Below are 24,891 nucleotides of genomic sequence, written 5' to 3' on the forward strand. Positions count from 1 at the left end.
CTTTAAGGAATTTTAAGACTCTGAGAAAATACTGCTTGTCGGTTCTTACATATTGCATTGCACTCCCGGTGTCTTAAGGTTTAAGGTCTTTATAATTAATTTGGGTAAGAAAAAGAGTTTATTTGATTTGAATCGTCAAACGAATTGTTTCTTTGATTCATATTAGAGGAGTTTCTCTATATTACGTTTTTTCTTTGTATGGAGGAATCTTGTTTCTTTATTTGAAGACTTTTAATTCTTCAAGACTGACATCAAACTGGACTGAATCTTACTTTACAGTAAGTTCCTTTTATATTTATATTGATGAAGCTTTGCCATTATGAGCTCCAAATCCAACGGGTTACTGTAAATGTAGTTGTTACCTTAAGTATTTCTACTTGATCTGACCTTAAAAACATTAGGTTAGGTTGTCTGACCATTTTTTTTTAAACTGTACACTGCAGGCTCAGAAATTTAGGGGGGCTTGGGGCAAAAAATGCCCTTGTAATGAATTCTTTTTTTTTTCTTTTTCTTTTTTTTTTTCTTACATCTGATTTAGTTCCTAATATTCTATTATAGTTATAGTCCTAAACATATTATGGCATAAAATATGAATGAATATTGACTTCATTTTAAGGGTAAGAGGTAATACATTCTCAAACTTGAGAATATGTATAAATGTATCGATTAAATTGATGTATTTAACATGAACCCAGGGGGTAAATAATGCCCTTAATGTAAAAGTTAATTTCTGACACTGGTACATGAAAAAGTTTAGAATAGAGCTTGGGAAACCACGCCCCTACGCATTGCATTCTGGGTAGTTGCCGCCATGTTTCAGGACACGCTCATCAGTTATCAGATATTAGTTCACAGCGATAATAAACAGAAAAAAAAAAACTATTTTGGACCGAACGAAGACCAATCGCACTCCATTTGAAATATGGTTTCCACGCCGGTCATGAGTGCGATTATGGCAGTTAATTACACAACAAGCATTCACCATTGTAACGTATTTTTATCTGTATAATACAAACTATACCGTCTATTTCCAATACAACACAGTATCCACCACAGCTTCCGTGTCCTAAAGTCCCAACATGCATTGCGTTGCTGACATCACGTTCCTAGAAGCTATAGTGCATTCAGAATTTTACTGTGAAATCCATGCAGGCTGCACTGTAAACATTTTTAGTGTGAGTTTACAGCATATTCCTGGCTACTAGTTGCATGACTTTCACAGTATATTTTACAGTAGTATTTCTACAATTTATTACAATTAAAAAACAACTGTATACTGTGATTTCACAGTTAACAGGACCAATAAATTACTGTAATGTAGAAGAGCTGTGTTATGGAATCACAATGATCATCTGGTTTTTTTTTTGTTTTTTTTGTTTTTTTATCTACAGCGTTTGTTAATTGTCACCATCGTTGAGATTTGTATGCTGAGTGTTGATATCTTGTGGCCTGATTGACCACTCATGATAAAAAGTTAATTAGCAATAAAACTAGCCATATGATAGTTTAGCTTTGCAAACATCTCTTCCTCATTGTTCATTTAAAATGATACTATTTTTGTACTTTCAAATGCATCATAAGATGTTGTTTATACATCATGAGCAGACATAAAGTCAACCACTAAACTGACTATTTTCTCCACACATCACAGCACAAGAAATTGTGTTCTTAAACACAATTGCACCAACTGGGATAAATATAACTAGAAATAAATAAGAAAAGGTCCCATCCAAAGGGAACACTAAACACCATAATGGTGCAAATAGTGCAAATAGCCTCTGCCTATATATTATAATTTACGATTAAAAAAATACAGTGAAAGTATGATAACTCGTAGTTAGGAATATACTTTACATTTTTTGGCTTAAACTTGAACCATGTTACATGTAAATAGAATGTAAGGTAGTACAATGAATGTATTATGAGAGCACTTCAACAACCATTGTCCTGCAATAATTGAGTGCATAAAGCATTTTCTCAGCTGTGCGCATAAAAGCTTTTTTAACTGGAACCTGTCAAATAAGCTCTTGATGTGCGTGGGGGGTAAGGTAATTTTTCCCATTGTATTGCTGTGTGCCAACGAACTTGACCAGTAAATGATTTGATTACACATGCTCATAATGATCACTTATTAAGACATATTTAAATGATTTTCCTGTCCTTGATGGTATCCATTAATGATTGAAACTAATTGCTTTTCACTGTGTTATGTTAGCTGATGAATAATATGCGTTGCTATCTAAACATAGAATTTAAAATTCATCCATAAAATGGCTTGTTTCAAAATCGTTCATAATATCTTTATTATTTACGGTTGGAATTTTTCATGCGAAATGGTTATTTGTGATTAAATGCTTAATTTTATCTGTTTGTGTTAATACAAGAGTATGTTGCCCTCATATGTGAACAAAACAGAACAACGAGCTCTGCCATAAGTATACTGTACGAAAGTCTGAACTGCTTTCTGACAAGATCAGAATGAAAATAAAGAACATTTATCACTGACTCTAATGTGATGTATAGGTTTGACAGCAAATTTAGGAGAAATTAATGATTAACATAGGCTATTTTTCCCTATCGTACATGATGCCATAAGCATGTATGTGCTAGTCTAAGGTAAATAACACAGAGACATGGTAATAAGTACAGTTAGGAAGCAGAGGGAGGAAGAGGGACACAAAACCGTTGAGGTCAGAGATCTAATGAAAGAAAGCTACAGTTTAGCCAGAAAGTACTAGTTGCTTAACCTCTATCCATCAAAACAAGCATAAAAAGTTAGCTCTAAAAGCTATTATAAAATTTCAATTAACACACTGAAACCAAAGTTCAGCAATTAACTTAAAAAACATTGAAGGTTAAGTGTGTAATTTCTGCACCAGTAGCTTCAACAAACTGAACTGCAAAAATAATCATAGTTTTAAATAGTTCCCAGAACACTCTTGCATTGCATTGCATTGTCTTGCATTGATCAGAAAATCAGACATGTCCTGCCCCAAACTCACACCATTGTTAGAGACAATGTTACTATGTTGGAGGCTCAAACAAAAATAGCTGATTTATAGTTGTCTCTGCACATTAAACTGGAAAGTATTTGAATTGCTAAAAAATTACACATTTCACTTTTAACTGATCTGAAAATCCTCTTACTTTTCTGTGACTAAAGTGCAGAAACTTGCATTATACCTAGGTGGTGTTCACCAAGGCCAACAGCATATGATTAAAGAATAACTGACACAGTAGTTTATTTTTAATCGATTACGAGCTAATAGTGCCGACAGAACAGAGAGATTTAAAGTTTCATCAGCAGGGCTGCTATATTGCTTTATTCAAGCCCATTACTTATTTACAATGACCTAAACAGGCAGACTGCAGCCTCCTCACATTTGACCGATGGAGACTATAGTGGAAGTGCTTCATCAAAGCTTGTATCCAATATCCTGCTGTGGTATTTCTCTCTCTCTGTCTCTCTCTCTCTCTCTCTCTCTCTCTCTCTCTCTCTGTCTCTCTCTATCTCAGTCTTTGGCATTTTCGATGGAAAGGCATGTGGGGTAATGGTAATGTGTTCTGACCTTGTAAAAATGTCTTTAAAAAGCTGTCATGAGATTATTGGGTGTTTTAGTCATGAGAGAAAGATGTCAGTTCTACTGCAGACTAAATTTGTATTAATTTTCAAATCTCCTCAGAAGCCCTGTCAATGGGTGTCCTTGAATGAGGGACATGTCCAAGAAAATGTCTCACAAGAACAAATAAAAAAGCAGTATAATAATATAATATAATATGAAAACTAATTACAATCTAGGCCTGAGAAATCTATGACAGGTTTGTTGTTCTCCTCTAGCATTTAAGTGGTTAGCTGAGTTTGTTCAATAAAAAATTTAATATTACCCAGTATTTGTGTGTGATGTGCTATGTCATTTTGTGCTGATAGAATACCATTTTGTTAGTTTAGCAATTTGCTAACACCACACTCTGGAATCAGACATTATATTGCTAAAAAACAGTTGCATCTAGTTGAAAATGTACTATTTCAACATTTGTGTGTGATATATCTTTATGTGCTTAAAGGCTATCAAGTTAGTAGCTTATCAACATGCTAATGCCACATTCTGGAATCAGACATTATATTGCTAAAAAACAGTTGCATCTAGTTGAAAATGTACTATTTCACTATTTGTGTGTGATATATATTTATGTGCTTAAAGACTGTCAAGTTGTTAGCTGTAACATGCTAACGCCACACTCTGGAATCAGACAATATATCGCTAAAAATAATTGCATCTAGGTAAAAATGTACTATTTCACTATTTGTGTGTTAAATGTCTTTTTGTGCTTAAAGAGTATCAAGTCGTTAGCTTAGTAACATGCTAACGCCACACTCTGGAATCAGACATTATATCGCTAAAAATAACTGCATCTAGGTAAAAATGTACTATTTCACTGTTTGTGTTTTAAATGTCTTTTTGTGCTTAAAGAATATCAAGTCGTTAGCTTAGCAACATGCTAACGCCACATTCTGGAATCAGACATTATATCGCTAAAAACAGTTGCATCTTGTTGAAAATGTACTATTGCCCTATCTGTGTGTGATATATCGCTATGTGCTTAAAGGCTATCAGGTTGTTAGCTTAGCAACATGCTAACGCAACAGTCTGGAATCAGATATTATATAGCTAAAAATAGTTGCATCTTGCTGAAAATGTACTATTTCACTATTTGTGTGTGATATGTCTTTTTGTGCTTACAGAGTATCATCGTTAGCTTAAACATGCTAAGTGTAGTCAAGTCTGATGTTCACATGAGTAGCGCTATATGTGTGATGTGCGATAACCATTAAGAGAGTTGATGCATATAAAGAGCTATTTAAATCAGTTACTTTTCAGGTTCCACAGTTATAGATGTGGTGCTGTTCCTGTAGCTCAAATGGTAGAGCATGGTGCTAGGAACAGCAAGGTAATGAATTCAATTCCAAGGGAACATGTATATTTATACCTTGAATGAGTAACGTATATGCTATATTATTTGCTTTGGAAAAAAAGCATTTGCCAAATGAATGTAAATGTAGCTTTTTATAGGCAGTGAGTGAGTCTATGTCCTTTGCAATGATCTTGAAGATCCATGGGTCCCTTTAAACACATCAGCTGTCACTATAATTAACTGTGGGATTGTCAGGCTTTAGATCTCATTGTTTTTGGCAGATATTTGTAGTACAGTGTTACTGACTATTAAGCGTTAGGAATCGCCTCGGTCGACCCAGTTGTTGAAGAGCAAATGGGGATTTGAATGAATGAGATCATTTGAATAATTATATTCTGTCGGTAAGTAGGATGGATGTGCTGAATATGGTTGTGCATAGCAATGGAATGAATAACATTGTTAAGCTTGATATCCCAGAGGGCCCATGGGGAGAATATACTATACTGAGTATGTGTGCAAATGAATTAGTATGTAGCTGTATAATGTGTGTGTTATCCCCAGAACTGTTGTTAAAAATACTAAGTGCACACTTGGTTTATCTTTTGGATTATTTACAGTATAAGAATAACACTGTGTGTATTATTAATTTGTTGCTCAAGTTTTGGTTTGATATTTGTGTGTGTGTGTAATATATATACTGTATGGGTAGTACAGTAGTTGCAAAATGTGTCCATGGATTTTATTTATTTATTATTTATCAACATCAAGATTTAAGGTAAAGTTTTATACAAATGTATAAGGAAAAGTGTATATCTCAGGTCATGCGATTGGTCACCATGTCTTTTAAGTTTTTCGCCATTTTTAATCACCTTTTTGCTCTGACTAGTTCACTTTAATTGGTCTTGTAATGTGGCAAATGAATATATAATATATAAATGAAACAAAAGGTTTTTTGGCTTTTAGTCCCTGTCTAGTAGCTTTGAGGTCATCTATAACAGTTTTTTGTTCAATTAAAATGCTTTCGAGAATGTCAGTGCCATGTAGTCTCTAAATTAATATGAGGTCATAAAAGCTGCATGCAAAATAGTTATAAAAGTATGAGCAAAATCCTGTTTAAAATATTTTTACATTGAGTATAGCATGTCAAACGGCAGGAAATGTCAACTTTCCAAAAATATTTCAGGGGAACTACTCATATACCATTGTTTATCATCAGGCATGCATCGTGATGACTGGTCACCGTGGCCCGGTGAGGCTCAGAGAAGAGAAGAGAAGAGGTCAGAGGCCAGACTGGCAGAGGGTCTGCAGAGACTTGACCAGGCTAAACATTACCACCTCAACACACTGACCAGAGAACAGCGAAGACTAAACAGAGATCTCATCTCCATCAAAACAGGTGTGTGATCAATTATATCTCTCTTTAAAAAGTTTGAGTATTTATTGGATTAAACTGTATCTGTTCCATATCAGGTAATCCTTGGAGAAGAGGACTCCAGAGTCTGGGGCTAAGAACCTCCATCCATGATGTTCATCACCCTGCTGTGTCCCACAAGAAGACCCTTTTACCAGTCATCCCACTGGCTGGGAGGGAGACAGATAGTCACAAGTAAATTAAGAGTTCTATTGCAAACACTTTTCAATCGTCCATCTCATTGTTTAGTTCACTCATACATTAAAGTACTGTTGATTCAAACCTGTACGAAAGCTTGAAAAAATCTTGCGCACTTTGTGCTCTTTAGCGACATATGTGGCTGAAGCTTAAAACTGCAAGCAATTTGAGTCGTGTTTCCGAACTGCTCTTCTGGCAGATGAATCTCATGATTTGACCATACATTGCCTGTGTGATTATGACTGGAGAATTTTCATGTTGATATTATGTTATACATTGAAACATTTAAAACTGAAATATTACTTGCTTTGATGAAGATAAAAAACACTCCTATTTACATATTTTGAATGAACAAATTTTGACACTTATAGCACTTTTCTGACACTACACTTAAAGCGCTTTTACATAGAGAACAGGGACTCAATCCCCTCAGTCACTATCAGTATATTTTAATATGATTTTTCAAGTGTTTTATCTACTATTAATTTGTATTGTATTACACTTATCAATTAAAGTGGTGAAATGGTGATATGGCTGATACCAGTTCAATGGAAGACTTTATTATTTTTATATTATATTGTACAGCCTCAGTTGATAATACAAGTGAACCATAATACTACAATAGTGTCTATGCAATGCACACAATAACACCGTAAACTAAAACAAAACAAGGATTCAATAGGGATAAAATATACTTTATTAAACATGAATATAATATACTTAAATATGCAGTATAACAGTAACAAGAAGTCAAATTCAGAAGTCATACATATTAGTAAACATGTCACAGTAACTTCACCCAACAACGTAGATACAACGCGATCAGTTAACACATCAGTTATGTTCGTTTCATACAAGCATGACAAGCAATATTAGCTTCAACAGTCCTACCAGACAACATTTCCAAGCATTATAGCAGGTAAACAACTTCACCAAACGGATAACAGATAAACATCCATCCAGACTGTTGCAATGCTGTCCCGAATTGTGTGAAAGTGACTGACTGAACTGAACGTAGTTTCTCCAGCCGGAGGAACATGAGACAATTCTGCTTTCCTGTGTTTCTGGACATAAACCAGCGATTTTGTGCCAAATCTGACAAATATAAAATACAAATAATTTTTAAAGGCTTACCGTAGTGAATTGGGGTAAGGTAAGGACATTGTTTTTAACACTGATTGTTTATGTACTCAGTCAATAATGGCAATTTGTTCATTTTTAACCAAAAAATCTTATGTAGTGCAGTTTTAAATATGGCGCGTGCAGACGTGTCATTTCAGGTTTGATGTCAATGAGTATGTTTAAATGTACTCATTTTCATCAATCCGAATAAATTCAATTCAATTGCAATACTGTTTATATGTACATTCAACTATGCGATCCGATACAAATATCTCCGCATGCGAAGAGTGTCAGTCGTCGTGTTCTGAACAATTAGAGAAAGCCGGAGAAAGCCGACATGAGCACTGCACCAAAGTCAGTATTGCCATTTTTGCTTTGTTGACATATCTGTAAATATGATGGAAAAGCTTCTTTCTTTGTTACTTGCTATACTCGGCAAACAAGTAAACGAAGACAATTAGACACAGCGTCCCACCATTCTGTCTGACTTTACCATATTAGCCTCATGCCCATTCCTCCTCTAATAATCAGGCATCTCTGCTGAGAGTACAAAATAAAGATTGCAGGAGAGAGCTGTTTACAGATTTAGAATGGAATTTTGGAATTACACGAGTTTCCTTTTTTTATGAGATGTCATGAAAGAACATATGAGCTGTGCAGAATGTACAGTGCAAGCCCCCGATACCAGGGGCGGACTGGGAAGAGAAATCGGCACTGGATCTGGGTGGGGGGTTGCCCAAAAGTTGTTGGACGAGTGGGGGGCGGGTTGCTCATCCGTTCGGCCCTGTTCGGGACCGTTTCGCGGCCGCCCCACCGGGAAATGTCCCGGTTCTCCCTGTGGCCAGTCCGCCTCTGCCCTATACCCTTTACAATGCGTGTTATCATTTCTTTGTATAAATTAGGTTCCTGCGGCAAGTATCGTTTAATTTCCAATCAATTTGGAATTTATAAAAGCACTATTCACTGCACTGCGCATGTGCACATGGTCTTTTTAAATCTAATTGATAATCAGATTTAATGGTTTACATGGCTAATATTCTGCTATTTAATAGATTATTTTCAATCAGATGGAAAATTCATTCGGATCGAGCTAATTCGGATCGACTGAGGTGTTTGCATGAAGGTTTATCAGTCCGATTTAGCTATCAGTCGGATTATTAAAGGATTTAGGTTGCATGTAAATGAAGCCATTGATGATCAATGCCATTGATTCTCGCATGTGTTGTAAATGATTGCAACGTGACAAGTTTGAATGTGCGGCAGCAACAATGAGCAGTGTTGGGTAAGTTACTTTAAAAAAAACGAATCAACTACAGAGTAATCAACTAATTATTCTAAGATTGTAAAAAGATTAGTTTACTGATTACGACATCAAAAAAGTAATCACATTACTAATTACTTTACTTTTAAGGTACTTTCTAAAACACTTTTCACAGAAGTTTTTGTTGTTTTCACTTTATGAATTCAAAATAATGTCTATATTTTCAACTTGTTTATTGTCATATGCAAGTCAAACACTCAGCACCACGAGTTTCTCCCATAGAATGACTCATTAGAGGGTGCACGCAAACAGACGTAAATATTATAACATAATTCATGTTTTAATGCTTCAGTGCATGGGAATTTCACCAAACACTCTTACATATTCTATAGAGACCCGGCACTTATATATATCTATCACAAATGGATCTACAAAATGCCCAGATAGTGTCAAATTTTCTAAATATTTTCAAGACAATTAGAAAATAGTAGAATAAAATATATTTTTATGTTTTTTTTTTGTTTGTTTGTTTGTTTGTTTGTTTTTTCATTTATCAAAGAGATAACGAATTAGGACAAATCTTGAACAGGATTCACTAACAGAGATGCAACCGTCTCTCAAAAATATATTGAGCTACACATAACACATAAGCTACACATAAACTACACATAAGCTACACATAAGTTACACATAAATATTTTCTCAGGCACATCTTGAGCCTAAATAGATGCACAAGTTACATAATTTCAGTAGTACACCCAAATGACAATAGTCATATCATACTGTTCATGTGTTTCACTTGCTATAGTTACTTCAACGTTGTTTCTACGTCAGCTAGCAATGTCAAATGTAAATCAAAATCAATAACTGAAACATCAGCGCCACCTTGAATAAGAAATAACGTGTAAAATGAATGTGTACACACATATGAGATACTGATAATCCAACATTGTTGCACAGAAAATCAATGTGATATAGAATTTATTTGTATGAATATAGTACTCATTTCTCATTTAATAAACAAATAAATAGATATCCTGTGATAGTAAAATTATATTGATATGAAAAATATAATTCATGGAAGAGAAAAAAAAAAAAGACACTCTTACATACCTCATACCCTTCTTCTAATGACCCTTTACATTTTTGGTACTTAAACCATTATAAAAAAAAATTTTTTTTGTTATTTTACCTTTTTTTTTTACACTATTTATAAAAGATACATTGAGGAATACTAAAGAGGTTTGGGCACAACTCCAAAAAATTGATGAGGTTCATGGGGTGGAATGAGGTCCTGGGTCACTAAAGACCCGAGGTATGCATTTAAGTGTTAAATGAATTCCACATACATAATTTTAGAAAAATATTTGTAACTCAAGAGTTTGTACTAAAAAGGAATGTAATTTTTTTATTTTTTTATTTCCAGCCAGGCTTCCTAAGCAACCAAATTGGCCCGGATGCTAGGGAGGGTAGAGTCACATGGGGTAACCTCCTCGTGGTCGCTATAATGTGGTTCTCGCTCTCGGTGGGGCGCGTGGTGAGTTGTGTGTGGATGCCGCGGAGAATAGCGTGAGCCTCCACACGCGTTATATCTCCGCGGTAACGTGCTCAACAAGCCACGTGATAAGATGCGCAGATTGACGGAAACTGAGATTCGTCCTCCACCACCCGGATTGAGGCGAGTCACTACGCCACCACGAGCACCTAGAGCGCATTGGGAATTGGGCATTCCAAATTGGGGAGAAAAAAATAAAAATGTAATTAAAAGTCAGTAACTGTAATCTGAATAAAATAATTTAAAATGTAATGTGTTACACTACTTTTAACCAAAAAGGTAATTAGAGGACATTAAGGGTGCACTCACACTTGCACTTTTGGTGCGCACCCGGGTTCGAATGATGTCAAATTTCGGTTCGTTTGGATGATGTGAACACTGTTTTCCGAACTCGGGTGCGCACTCGGGAACCGCACCAGTGAAATGGTGGTCTGGGGTATGGTTCATGTCTGGGGTCTGGGGTACGGTTCATTGCCAAAGTTAACTGCTATCGATGACATATATTTCACATCTTTGCAGGCTCCTGATTACAATTATTGTGGTATAATGCATTTTTCACACCTGCTTGTCTCCAAATATATCTCAATATACCGAACTCAGGTTCAGTCAAAGCAACTGAACCAAGTGTGAAAGCACCCTAAGATTTTCAGTGATTTTCAGTTTAAAGTTGTTTTTTTCCCGCCATTTTTGGACCTCGGCAGTCTCCATCCTGATTCACTTTAATTGTACTCAAAATAGCAGCATTCTGCTAAACATCTTTTTTTGTGTGTTCCACAGACATTTACACATTTGGCAGACACTTTTTATCCAAAGCGACTTACAGTGCATTCAAGGTATACATTTTACCATTTGTGTTCTCTGGGAATCAAACCCATGATCTTGGTATTGCTAGCACCATGGTCTACAAGTTGAGCTAGAGGAACATATAATGTAATATTTACTTGCATTGGCCAGGAATTGGACCCAGGTCTCCCGTGTGGCAGGTGAGAATTCAACAACTGAACCACCAATGCTTTCACAGATGAAAGAAAGGCATACATGTTTGGGACAATATGAGGGGGAATTAATGATAACAGAATTTTCATTACTGGGTGAACTATTCCTTTAAGAAGAAATAAAGACATAAACAAATTGGCACAGGCATTTAGGGATGTACTGGAATAATGGAAAAAACCTGGAAGAAATTGGATAATAATAGGTACCCTTACAAAAACAGTACTATGGTATTACCATGTTTTTTTGGAGATGGGATTTTGTTAATAGCATTTACTATTTTGGACACTACCATGATGGTAATACCATTGGTAATACTGATGGTATTCTTTGAAGTACCTTGGAGTAGCATGTAAATACCACAGTGTACAAATATGGTCATACATATCAAAGGACCATAGTATTACTATTTGATACCATCACTGAACCATTGTACTGTCAACATTACTTTTTGTATGAGTGTTTAATTCCAAAAAAATTTAAATGCCTCGATATTAATCCTATAGCTTGATGAAACAGCTCTACATTCTTCTGCCTTAAATTTAATTTGCCAGTGGGGCCCCTGATAATTCTGAGGGAGTTCAAAGGAAGTCTGATGTGCTAACATTAAATTAACCTCTTTAGCGCCTCATTATATAACATGACTATTCAGCGCTGTCTTTCCCTACTGTAGGCTACTTCCCAGTTTCAGCTGTGGCATGTATATAACCCACTCTGCCGTTAGGCTGGGGTTGCCATGGATTTCAATAAGGAATGAGAGAATTTTAAATCCACTCCACCCTTGACACAGCACAACTTCAAACAGAATATAGAAAATGAATCCATGGCAGTTAGGATCTCTCCTTCCAGGTTATGATCTTAAAAAGGAAGCTAGATGCCACCCACCCATTCTATGTTTGATACTGTTTATAGAAGCACTTTGCATTCAAAAAGTCATGTGTGCACATCTGTGCTGTATGCATGTAAATACGGTGGGTATTAGTGGGACCTTAAGAATGAAAGCAGTATCAGATTGTGTGTGTGTCTTTCCGATTACACTCTGTGTGCATTGATGGGCATCTGTGATTGGGGGATTTCCTCAGTTAACCGCCCCAGTGAATCTGATAATGGGATAATCACACACACTACACATATCTATCCATCCACAAACACAAACAAATGACTTAGTAATATATTTATTTTGTTTCAGCCCCCTACAATGATATGTTCATCTATTAATACGGTTTTGTTCCATTGTCTGCTGTCAGCTTTGATCAACACATTTAAAGAGATTAATGAATGAATGTAAATTATGGAGAGTGAGGGAGTAGGGGACAGTAAGATTGAAAATGTGATCTAGAGTCAGTGAACCAAAGAGAGGAGAAAGGACGAGGTAGACTAACGGTTAAAGATCTGAGCTGTTAATGAGAGCTGCTTTCAAGTGCCCTTGAGAGAGACAACGCTCAGGTTACTCCAGTGGAACTGTCCCTTCAATAAGTAAACTGAAGGTTGCTTTGGATGACAAGCATCTGCTAAATGACAAGAAAGAAAGTGATTATTTTTCCCATTCAGTCTCTCCAAAGTGCACTAGAACATATTTATCCACAGTTTTTTGTAAAATAAATTGTTTTTTTGGTGGGGGGGGGGGGGTGTTCCCCTTTTCTCCCAATTTGGTGGCAGAGGACAAGTCTCAGTTGTCTCTGCTTCTGAGACCGTAAATCCATGCATCTTGTCACGTGGCTCGCTGTGCATGACACCGCGGAGACTCCCAGCATTTGGAGGCTCATGCTACTCTCCGCGTTCTCCCCATTGAGAACGAGAACCACTAATCGTGACCACGAGGAGGTTACCTCATGTGACTCTACCCTCCCTAGCAACCGGGCTAATTTGGTTGCTTTGGAGACCTGGCTGGAGTCACTCAGCACACCCTGCATTCAAACTGGCGACTCCAGGGGTGGTAGTCAGCGTCAATACTCGCTGAGCTACACAGTAATTTGATTGAAAACTGTGGAGACTGTGAATCAGAACTGAGGCAAACAATTATCACAGCCACTTTGAAAAAGAAAAGCGTAATTTGATGGCAATTACACACCTGATAACATTAGTGTAAGTGAACAGAACTTCTCATAATGTCTCATAACAAACTCACTATGATGCTGTGGACTCTATTTTTACTATCGCCTTTACTAACACCTGAATCAATACATAAATAAATTAATGTTAAGTTATTAGCAAATGTTAGTGTCTTTGCTGATGTTATACATGTTCATTTGGGAATGAGGGCTCACACAGTTAAATCCATAAAATGCTTTTCTCAAGATTTATTTAAATATTTTTTAAGAGAAAACACAGTGTGTATCCTCTCTAGGCTCCTCGTATCACTATTACAAGTGACACAGAAACAACGGTTTATAAATTTTTCGTAAATTTCTATAAAATTCTGCTTAAAACTTCTCAAACACACATTACTTCCGTCAGGGGCGTAGGTATCAGGGGATGGGGGGGAGGTACCCAAAAACCATGCTGCAAGTTGCTAAGATAGGATTGGTCAGAAATGCTTTTAAAGAGGGGCTTAGCAAAGGGTCAGTTGCGCAGAAATACGCACTGTGTATGTATTGACTTCAAAAGCCACTTTTGTAGGTCTAATGGAACCCAGTCTCATGAGAAGTCATATCTAATAATAGTACGAGATGGTGAGTTGGCTTATACAAATATGTACGACATTTAATTCCATAGAGAAAAATAAAATGAACCAGTGAACAATGTTATTATGATTTTTCCTCCATGTAACCCTTAATCCAAACATAAACCTAACCATAAAGTCTAACCCCTTACCCAAACTCTAAACTTAAATAAAGTGTTGGATAGGAGGCTAGCTAAAACGTGATGCCTGTATTGTATTGATTTTAAATTCTGTTTGTTAAATTTGGTCTCTGTGGGAATAAAAGTTGTACCTTTTTGTACGAGCCAAGTCGTACGTTATCTTACAATTTCGGCATCAGGTACAAATTATTATATGTAATGCTTTTGTCTTACATGATGAAATTCAGGTCTTTGAATTACCTTAATTTGGGGGCGTTTCTCAGTGAAACATGCCATTAATTGTGATTAACTAGTTCAAGTTTTGTCAACTTGTGTGGATGACACTTTTTATTAATTATTCAATATTAAGTGTAATGCTAAATGATATTCAGTATAATAAGTCAAAAGGAACACACATTGGGTTTGGTGTCAATGAAGGGGTATTTGAGCTCTATTGATTAGGCTGTGGGAAACACTGCACTAGAGCACAGTCTGTACTTTCTGTGACATGCATTGCAGCCTCCTCCTCTCTCTTTGTGAACCTAAAGGGAGGCTGATGGTTCTTTATTTTATGTTTTTTAGGCAGACAGCCTGTGGGCAACGAACCAGCGCCAGCTGCACTTTATTTCCACTGTCTCCTTCTCCCTTTTCCTTCCCTCCTTGCTCACTCACTACAGAGACACATCTCTCATATTTATGTTTCATTTCAGTTCCTTTCCTCATTCGCCTTTCCTCCTGACAGTGTTCTCCTCACTGCTATTTTCTCTCATCTCCCGTCATCTTCCTCTCTTTCGTCGTCCTCCCTCCAATCATCTTTCTCTCCCATGCCATTCCATTTTGCTACACAATGTAAAATCTAATTGGTTGTCCTTACTTAAATAGCATGCATACTGTTTGCAACAACAAATCTAAGTAGACATACTTATTTTGCTCAAGTTTTTACCTGATCATACCGAGTTATTAATTCTTACATTTTAAATTTTTTGGCTTTCTCAAGCCAAAAAACTTTAAGGAACTCATATTTAAAGTAACCAGTTTGAGACATATGGGATCAAAATCCCGTCAAAAGTATTGCGGTCACGGATCCAAAAATAATAAGCGTGTATCAAAATAATATGCGTGAATCAAAAAATAATAAGTGCAGATAAAAAAATAATGAGACAAAAATAAATAAAAAGCGCAGATCAAAATAATTAGTGCAGATAAAAAAAAATAAGCATGAATCAAAAATATATAAACATTTAAATAAGCTGCAAAAAATAACAACAGAAAAATTAATGCAAAGTCATCAGAATTGCAAACAAAATCATGTTTTACTTGGTTATATTAAAACAATTTGTGCTTTCTGACAATTTTGCTCATATTTTAATTTTTTATTTTGTACGCTTATGCTGTATTTTTCTTTGCTTTTGTTTCCAAGTTCTGCGCTTGGTTTTCCAAAACTTGTGAGTAGAGTTTCATGTAAATCACGGGCCGTTTTGCGTCCCTATTGGTCCACTAGTTCTTGATCGACAGCTCCTCCTCTAGCCAATCATTTGAAGAGGGGAGGTGATGTCACTCCAATGCGACTCCGACAGCTGCTGCTCGATATTACATTATTTGTGGTTGATAGATACGCTGCTTGTGTCTGTTTTGAGTATTTCCTACCAGCTCTAGGAAACAATGTGTTGTCCAATGTGTTGTTTTTTTTTTTTTTTTTTTTTGCAGCATATTTTAAATGTGTTTATATATTTTTGATTCATGTTTGTTATTTTTTGATCTGCGCTAATTATTTATTTTTGCACATTATTTTTTTATCTGCACTTTTGATTTACACTTATTATTTTTGCAGCCGTGCAATACTTTTGACAGGATTTTGATCCCATAGAGACATACTTATTTTTCTCTAGTAAAAATGACTAGAAATTGCATGTCTTTCTCCATGCTTCTACTTGTGTCATCAAGTGCAACAAATGTGGTCTTTTCGAAGAGTGAACTTAACAAGTGTAGTTAAGTTGCAAGTTGACTTTACTCATATCTATGATTAAATTAAATAAGATTATCTCAAAATTATCAAATAAAATAATCATTTAATAGCAAATGGTATGTAAGGGAAAATATGACTGGATGCTGTATCAGTCATTAAACACTCTTAATGCTCCCTAATACTTTTTAGCTATTTTGTAAAACTCTATTTATGTAGAGATAAATTTTTTTAACAGTTTTAAACAGTTTTATACAGGATTTCTTTTACTTGGGTTTCTACAGTCACGGTGTAAGGGTTCATTGACTAAAACAAGTAAGAATGGCAAAAATTAAGCTTAAGTCAAGTCAACAAATGATTTTAATTGGAGATATAGCATTTACAGTGCAATATGGCAAGATCTTGTTCAACCCTTGAGTTTACACCTCACTTTCTTTTACAACACACCACCCTTTGCAAACTTGAATCAAATTTACAGTGTCTGTCTGGGCGCTTGTAACTGCTGTCCAGTGTGGTGGGTTGAAGAGGTGAGGAGGTGTGTAAGATTTACCTCAGCACTGTCTCAACCGGCCATGGCCAGCTCCAATCATGGCTTGTTGGGTATGGCCAGTGGACTGTTGCATGATCATAAGAGTGCCACAAAGCCAATGAGCCTGTCTGAACACTATATCAGCTGACAAAAACTTTTGACCTAATGGCATGGCAGTCATACTCTCTTAAGAGACTAACAGTGTTGTATATCTTCAGTTCTAATGAACTCTAGTTCTTGGAACTAATATGTTACACTGACATATTAGCAATGTAATGATTTGTTTGACAGCTATACATCATTATGTAAAAGGCAATCTCAGGACTTGTCTAGATGGACTCATAAAAGAGTCGCTCAATAAAAGAAAAGCGGCTAAATGGATGACAGTAATGGCAAAAGAGGATCTATCTTGACACATTGTCTAAAAATGTCCTGAGGTCAAGCGAGGACTCGATGTATTGGAAATGCTGCATAAGAAAATAGATCTATTCTAAAACCTAGTGAGCTGCCTTGATGTTTACTGCCTACATAGGCAGCTGCCTTCTAAGGCCACGTCCACACTAATACGTTTTCAGAACTTTGGAAAATGCATTGATTTTGCCAAGGTAAACGACTGCATTTCCCTCCACCGAAAATGGGGCCTTTCAAAAAAGCTCTTTAGTACCACATCCTTTGAAAAAACAATGATGTTAGGAAATGGAAATTGAGTTTTCAAACAAAAAATGTGTTAGTATGTACTGGGTTTGCCAACTGTCCTGGGACAATTATATTTTGGCCGAAATGAAGACATCCCATGACTAAGTGCTCAGATGGATGGCCAAACTGCCCATATCGAAGGCATCTTATATTGAAGCAGCAAAGTTCTCAAGTGGGACAGTGGACAGTGAGATGCTCGAGGGGGACCTTCGAACATCCCGTATTGAAGTGCTCATACTGTTTAAGTGTCCCGATTTCGCATGGCGGAAAGTGGCCAAACCTATCGTGGACATGGCCTAGCTAAGACAGCCTAACTTAATTGGAACCTCACGATTTACTGGTTTGAACTGCTCTATACAGGCAGCAAATTCGTCCAGCACATGGGCCACACAAAATAGTGCAACTAAAGTGAAGTGCACAAGAGACGCAACACATAACTGATTTCAAAAGAGTTGGGCATTAGCATGTTTCTAAGGTACTCCAACAACATAGCAATACATAACACACAAATACTTGGATTGAATTAGATTGAACTTTGATTGAACTGTTACTTATTGAACATTTTAAATGAAATATAAATATATTTGTTGTCAACATGTCTCTTAACTCATTTCGCTTAACGCAATGTAGCCTATACTGGAATTGTCTTAATACATGTGATGCAACATTTTGCTGCCTACCTTTTGGAAAAGTCTTCACATTGGGTGTGCACCTTAAAATGCTGTCTAGGTAGTAAGGTGTCCAACTTTCCTGTATTATCAGGACAATGTTCCGTGTAAGACACCTATAGAGTGAAACAGTGCCCACCCATTTTTTCAGCCGCCTGGGTTCCGGAAGTATTTTCCCATTAATTTCTTCCATAGACATTTCATAATATCCTTCATAAAAGATTTCTAAGATATGAACCAAACCATCCAGCTCCAAAGGGAATTACAACATTACAGACTTTTATTTGAAGCAAAAAAAAACTATTTGAAAATCTGACAAAAAGACAAAGGTACAACACTGTGTACTTACCGTCTTCCCTGAGGGCATGGATTGCATTCCCATGAAGCATTGCAAAGTTGTTGATTATAAGTGTAGAATCAATATATTTTCATTCTATTGCAAAATGTTCAGATATTTACAAATATATAAGCAGATTGAGAGTGTAAGGAGACCAACTTAATTGCGTCATTCATAGTGCATCCCTTAAGTGGGTGGTCTTTGCAGCACTTGTTTGGACACGATTCTCTGATTGGTGGATCATTTCCATTGAGGATCATGGGTAGTTTAGTTCTTCACCAGGAATTCCTCTATTAACCAAGAATTCTGAAAAGTGAAAATGAAATAACATCGACTGATGGCTTTAACAGTGCCAATATGCTCAAGCAGGACCCACTCGGTCGGACGCCATCCCATATTCGCGTGGTGAAAAGTTGGCAACCCAACAAGGATTTGGAATAAAGCCATGGTCGAAACCACCATAGAATTGGAGGGGACATGTCCCCCCAATATTTAGAATACAATAGTGGTCATCGATATGTGTTTTTCAGTTATTCTTAACCTTTTACTTTTGGTCCCCCAATCTTGAATATTTGGTCACATCCTTGAAAATAGCTAATGTCATCATAATGGTCACTCTTAAACATGAGGCTGTTTTTTTTGTTTGTTTGGTTTTTTTTAGCTGCTCTGCTGTGATTGGTGCTGAATAAAGACTTTCACACTCTCTCCAGGTCCATGAAACCCCAGTCAGAATCTTCTCTACAGGCTCGTGTTCAGGAGTTTATCAGCAGTGGGGAGAACAGAGCAGAACACTCTACAGAGACACTCTGCCTCCCGAACATTAAACGACAGACTGTCACCTCTCTAACCACTACAACCACAAATGCAGAGAGAGAGGAATGCAACAGGAGAGAGAGGAATGGAGAACAGGAGATGCAGAGAGACAGAGAGAGGGAGGGACATACAGAGGAAAGGGAGATAATTAAGGACAGAGAAAAAAAAAAGGAGCGGAAAGTACTAAGGGAAAGAGAGAGAGATAATGAAAGAGAAAATGAGATAAATGGGAATAGGTGTCTCTCCTCTCCTGTTTCTTTCCCCTCTGAGATGTTAGCTCCTGATGGATATTTAAGAGCAGTTCACATGTTACCAAACTTTCCTCAAGCCCTGGCTGAAGCACGTAAAGCAAGATACATCAGACACAGAGGACAACCGCTGTGTGAGCAGGTACTCACCATCCGAGAAATATTTTCCCGAGATACACCCAGTCTGTGAGAAACAAAAAACTTGACCTCATGAATTGGATGATGAATTCAACTGGCTTTCCTGTGTTTATGTATTTCCTATTGAAACAGTAAGCTGCACAAGTTGCATGTGGTATTAGGGTGAGGGACATGATCATTCTAGAGAGCATTTATTGAATAAAAATTAGCATACGCCTCTGTGAACAAGATATTTTTGGTCCATTTCCCAGAAGAGAAATTATGTTTAAAATATCTACTGAAAGTTTATTTTGTCAACTTTTAAGAGTACATTAGCATATAGATGGCCTCACAGCTAACAGACATGGACTAAAAGCCACAAAACTTCGATTTATATTTATTTAGGTCTTTAAAACACAAGGAACTATCCATTAAGCCCGAGCACCTGACAATATTTATGGAAATACTGCTATGTGCATGAACCAGTGCTGTAATTAACCAAATGTTGCCAATAAAGCTTCAAAGTTATTCACTTGTGTATTTTATCAGGATTTTCGAGAAGGGTCGGTCTGCGTTTAGCAAGACTACTACAAGGCACGCCCACTACAGGTTACGCCCCCTTCAAATAACCGGTAAAAGGTCTTGCAACAGTTGGCGATTTGCAACTACTATATAGCATGCCAAAAACAGTATGAAATATGGAGCAGTATGTCCGAATCCTCAGGTTTCATAAAACAGTAAGCGAGAAATATTAGGATGACCACAAAAGTGAACAGTTTGTAAAATTATTAAATATACCACAACTTAAATGTTTTATAGAATACAATCATACTGCCATATCACTAGGTGGCGAAAGTGAGGAGAAACATGATGACAATGAAGAGAAGAAAATATGCTAAGCTATTAGGCTAAACGGTTAGCTTGTGAGATAACTGGAGAAAACAGAACAGAGACATTTTTAATTTAACCATTTAAATATGTGGTTTAATAATATGATATGTTACATATAATTTAAACGTTATTCTTTGTCATATTAAAGGGATAGTTCACCCAAAAATGAAATTTCTCTCATCATTTACTCACCCTCCTGCCATTCCAGATGTGTATGACTTTCTTTCTTCAGCATCTTTTTGTCAACTTGTTATCTTTCAGTTAGCACAGGTTTTGTATTTCTGTTTGGAACTTATTGATCGTAGGCCACATTGACCTGAGCTTATGCACCTAATTTTTGAGTGAAAAAAGCATTATTTGTGGATAATTTTGGCAGTCTTAATATATGAAAACATTCTGTACTATTTATCGCACTAGTGTGCTTTAATGTTTAACCAGGAAGTTTGTTTTGAAATGCTTTTATTTTGTACAAAATGGCACAGAATCACTCTTGTGGTGGTCCCAGTCAAAAATGACTGGCCATTGAAAATGAAAGGAGATCAAAAATAAGAGAAAAATTGAGTGTTCAGGAGCATGTTCATCCATTAGATGAGCACATATGTGCATGTGTGCTTGCAAACATAAAGGCCTCAGACTAGAGGTCTGCGCGGGACTGTTTTTCCATCCCGTACCTGCAAGTTTCTATCCCGCTCCCGCTGAATTGTACTCCATGTTCACCCGCTCTCTGCCTGCAGTGATTTTCTTCCCGACCGCTTCTGTTCCTGCAACCCCGCATTTGTTTTCCACATAGACCAAAAGCCATACAAATAGACAATTTTGTTATTGCTATTATCAGATGACGTGTGAAAATGACACCAATTTGACTTGCTTGAAGTTGTTTTCTTAACACAAATTTGACCATTTTCTAGTCCGAGTTTCACATTCTTTGATGACACAGTGTGCGCTTTGCTCTGCCATTCTTCTAAAGACCCGTTGACTACCTGCCATCTCTAAATATTGGATAATTTAATGCACAAGCTCTGTGCACATTTATTATACATTATGAAAATAAAACTACTATCGTTTTTGTTGTTGTTGTTGTTGTTGTTGTTGTTTTGCATTCATTAATTAATAAAATAAAAAAAGAGATCCACATCGGATTTTTCAGGCTGTTCTCTGACTGCCCTCTCCCGTACGCATCTCATGGAAGTAACTCTAATCAAAAAAATCTAATCGGGCCCTGCGGGAGTTCTGCAGTGCAGTAATGCAGACCTCTACCTCAGACCTGTGCACGCGCACACACATGCACGCGCATGCACACACACGAACACACATATGCACACGTACACGCACAAACTCTGAGTATTACATGCTTTCTTTTCCACAGAGATGAACTTTATCCTATCCTGATCTGCATCCAACATCCATCCAACATAACCTCTCTCTCTCACACACACACACACTCACACTCTCGAGTATTACATGCTTTCTTTTTCACAGGGGATTTTTTTCCTACCCTGAACTTTATAAGTTCATCCAACATCCATTCATCCATCCAACATTATTACACACACACACACACACACACACACACACACACACACACACTCACACACACACACACATACTACTGAACTTTCTTTGCCCCACAATGACCCCTCTCCAATAGATCAATAGCCACTTTTCCACTATTGGTCCAGTGCGAGCCAGGGCTATCAACTGGCCAGCTGGGGCCAGTGTTACACACCTTGCCCAATTCACAAGCAAAAAGGAAGCTCAAGCTGAGTAATCGTGTTATCTAGTTATCTAGATTTTAGAATATCGAGTTTATATCTAATGTAAACATTAGCACACATACACTCGGGACATCATAACTGTAACTGCCATGATGTCCCGAGTGGTCTCTCCACTAACAGCGGGACGATGCCGGCACACTCTCTATGAAAGTTCACCGAACCATGGAAAGTAATTTCTTTCGGCACCGCTTTGTCCATTGGGCATTTTGATGGATTTGTACTGTGCCCGCATTTTTTTATTTATTTATTCCCTGAACTTGTACCGTTGCGCACTGGATACACAACCTGGAAAGTTCAGCAAAACTCTGCCTTTGACACTGTACCCGCCTCAATCCCCGGTTGGCCTTGTTTGGCCCAAGGGTAATCGGCGGGCCAAAAGCCATCAGCCGGTTGCCCTGAGAAAGCACCGAAGAGGCACAATGAAGCCCCGGAAGTGACAGTGGGAATGCAACTGGCCCTGGCACACACTAGCACACCCTCATTTGGCCCAATAGTGGAAATGTGGCTAATGTTTACTAATATACAGAAGATTTCCCACAGCTAAGGTATATAAACCGCATAGGGCCTTGCTCATCGTTCACTTTGTGTCAGCACAATGGCCAAGCAGTTCTCTGTGCATGAGGCTCTTGATCAAATCCTTGATCATAACAGTAGACCACTTGCCCTGGTTCCCCATTCATTTTCAATGACCAGCCATTTTTGACCGGGAACACCACTAGTGTGACTTTCTGCTTTTTGAAATAAAAGTGCTTCAAAACAAACTTCCCTGTTAAACATTAAAACAAACTAGTGTGTAATTTTTATAGCACAGGTGTTTTCTTATGATATTTAATTTAGTCAAAATAACCCATAAATAATGCATTTTTCACTCAAAAACCGAGGTGCATAAGCTCAGGTCAATGAGGCTTATGATCAATAAGTTCCAAAAAGAAATACAAAACCTGTCCTAATTGAAAGAAAACAAGTTGACAAAAAGATCTAATCCAATATTTGGTGATAATATAGCATAATGAGAGATTTATAAGCAATTTTAATAGGCCTGTCATTTTTGACCAGGAACACCACAAGTGTGACTTTGTGCAATTATTTACTAAATAAAAGTGTTTCAAAACATACTTCCTGTTTAAACATTAAAGCACACTAGTGTGATATCCCTATTGAAAAAATAATATACTTAAGCACACTTTATTCTTGGGTGCTAAAGTGTTACTGGCAGGCTATAAATTGGTATACTTAATGTCTGCTAAATTGGAAGAACTAATTTTGTACTTAATGCACTTTAGTTTGCCGAAAGCAGTGCTGTGGTGCAAATAAAGATATGTTAAGTATACTTGGTTGTGCTAAAATGGAACTATTTCAAGTACACTTTAGTACATTTTAAATATCTACCCTTGAATTAAATATTTTGAAATACACAGATTTGACTCAATGTGAACTTATAATGTATTTTGGTGACATTACAATTGCAACTCCATTACACTGTAAGAGTGCTGGACATACATTAATGTTATACTGATAATACATTGCTGACCCACATCAATGAATCTCCACTGGTTTTAATATATGTACTTCTAGCACTTGCATTAATCGTATTATAGCAAGGGTATTACTGGGGAGAAAATTACAGAGTTTAGCATTATGATACTTAAACCACTATCGAACACCAATGATAACACTGAACAACTGCACTTAAAATATCAGTTTTTCACACAGGATCACAACTGTCTCAAAGCAACACTAATCTCACCCAGGGTAACTAAAAAAATAACCACTTTTCATAACATATAACGACATATTTAACATTAAGCTGAGCTCAAAACATAACTATAACCCCAATTACTTTTAAATGTTAGTAAATAAAAACCCCAAACAGTCCCCAAAACCTACACAGACCTACATCATTCTGTAAACACAACAGCCAATAGCAAGTCCCCAAGCAGAACTATCAACAGACGTTACAGTATATTCTTGGAAATGAGTATAATTCTATGTAGTTTTAACACCTGACATTTTATTATAATAGGTAAACGTGCCACTTTGCCCTTTGCACAAAGAAAAGTGACAAAATGCAGATGTCTGATTGGTCCATCTAATCACAGATCTTCAAAGGCCCTGGACTGAAAGTAGCTAAATTGCAGCTAGCAGCCAGAAATTAATAAAAGTGGATGAGGGCGTGCTGGCTAGCTAGTTGTCACTGCCATTCTGTGTTGTTTGTAGATGTGTATAGAACCATGAGGATATGCTCCGTTATACACAATTACAAGTACAGATGTTTATGTAGGTAGTTATAACTTACATGATATGACTTGTGTGATAGTTGTACAGTAGAATGACCATATGCAGACTGCACAATGTTAACAAACAAATGAACAGTTTTACATTCTCTGTTGGTTTTGTCCTTATTCATCTCTCAAGAGGGAAATTGATCTTAATTCAAGTAAGACAAGATTGAGCAGACAAGCAGCATTAGACAAGGTAGGTTAATGAACAAATATTGCATTGTTCCATTATTGGGGATGAGGAAATTACTTTAACCCTTACCTCTTCAAGTCACACAATGTCGAATGCAATATGCTGTTTTAAAAATGGAATAACACACAGGGCATCCTGTACTTGTGT

General features: G+C 36.8%; 1 protein-coding gene across 2 annotated transcripts; it reads left to right on the forward strand.

Annotated features, from left to right (window-relative positions):
• The first annotated feature begins 20 nt into the window (after nucleotides 1-20).
• LOC127410020 (coiled-coil domain-containing protein 190) lies at nucleotides 21-20,086 on the forward strand. Of its 2 annotated transcripts, none has more exons than XM_051645001.1 (4): nucleotides 21-278; nucleotides 6,131-6,310; nucleotides 6,385-6,520; nucleotides 19,139-20,086. In XM_051645001.1, exons 2-4 carry the CDS (start codon nucleotides 6,133-6,135, stop codon nucleotides 19,677-19,679), a joined length of 855 nt encoding a protein of 284 aa, XP_051500961.1. In that variant the 5' UTR covers nucleotides 21-278; nucleotides 6,131-6,132; the 3' UTR covers nucleotides 19,680-20,086. The 2 variants fall into 2 exon arrangements, with proteins under 2 accessions (XP_051500961.1, XP_051500963.1); XM_051645003.1 differs by lacking the exon at nucleotides 21-278 and adding an exon at nucleotides 5,215-5,315.
• The last annotated feature ends 4,805 nt before the right edge of the window (nucleotides 20,087-24,891 follow it).

Source organism: Myxocyprinus asiaticus, chromosome 19 (assembly GCF_019703515.2).
Source record: "Myxocyprinus asiaticus isolate MX2 ecotype Aquarium Trade chromosome 19, UBuf_Myxa_2, whole genome shotgun sequence".
Lineage (NCBI taxonomy): Eukaryota > Metazoa > Chordata > Actinopteri > Cypriniformes > Catostomidae > Myxocyprinus > Myxocyprinus asiaticus.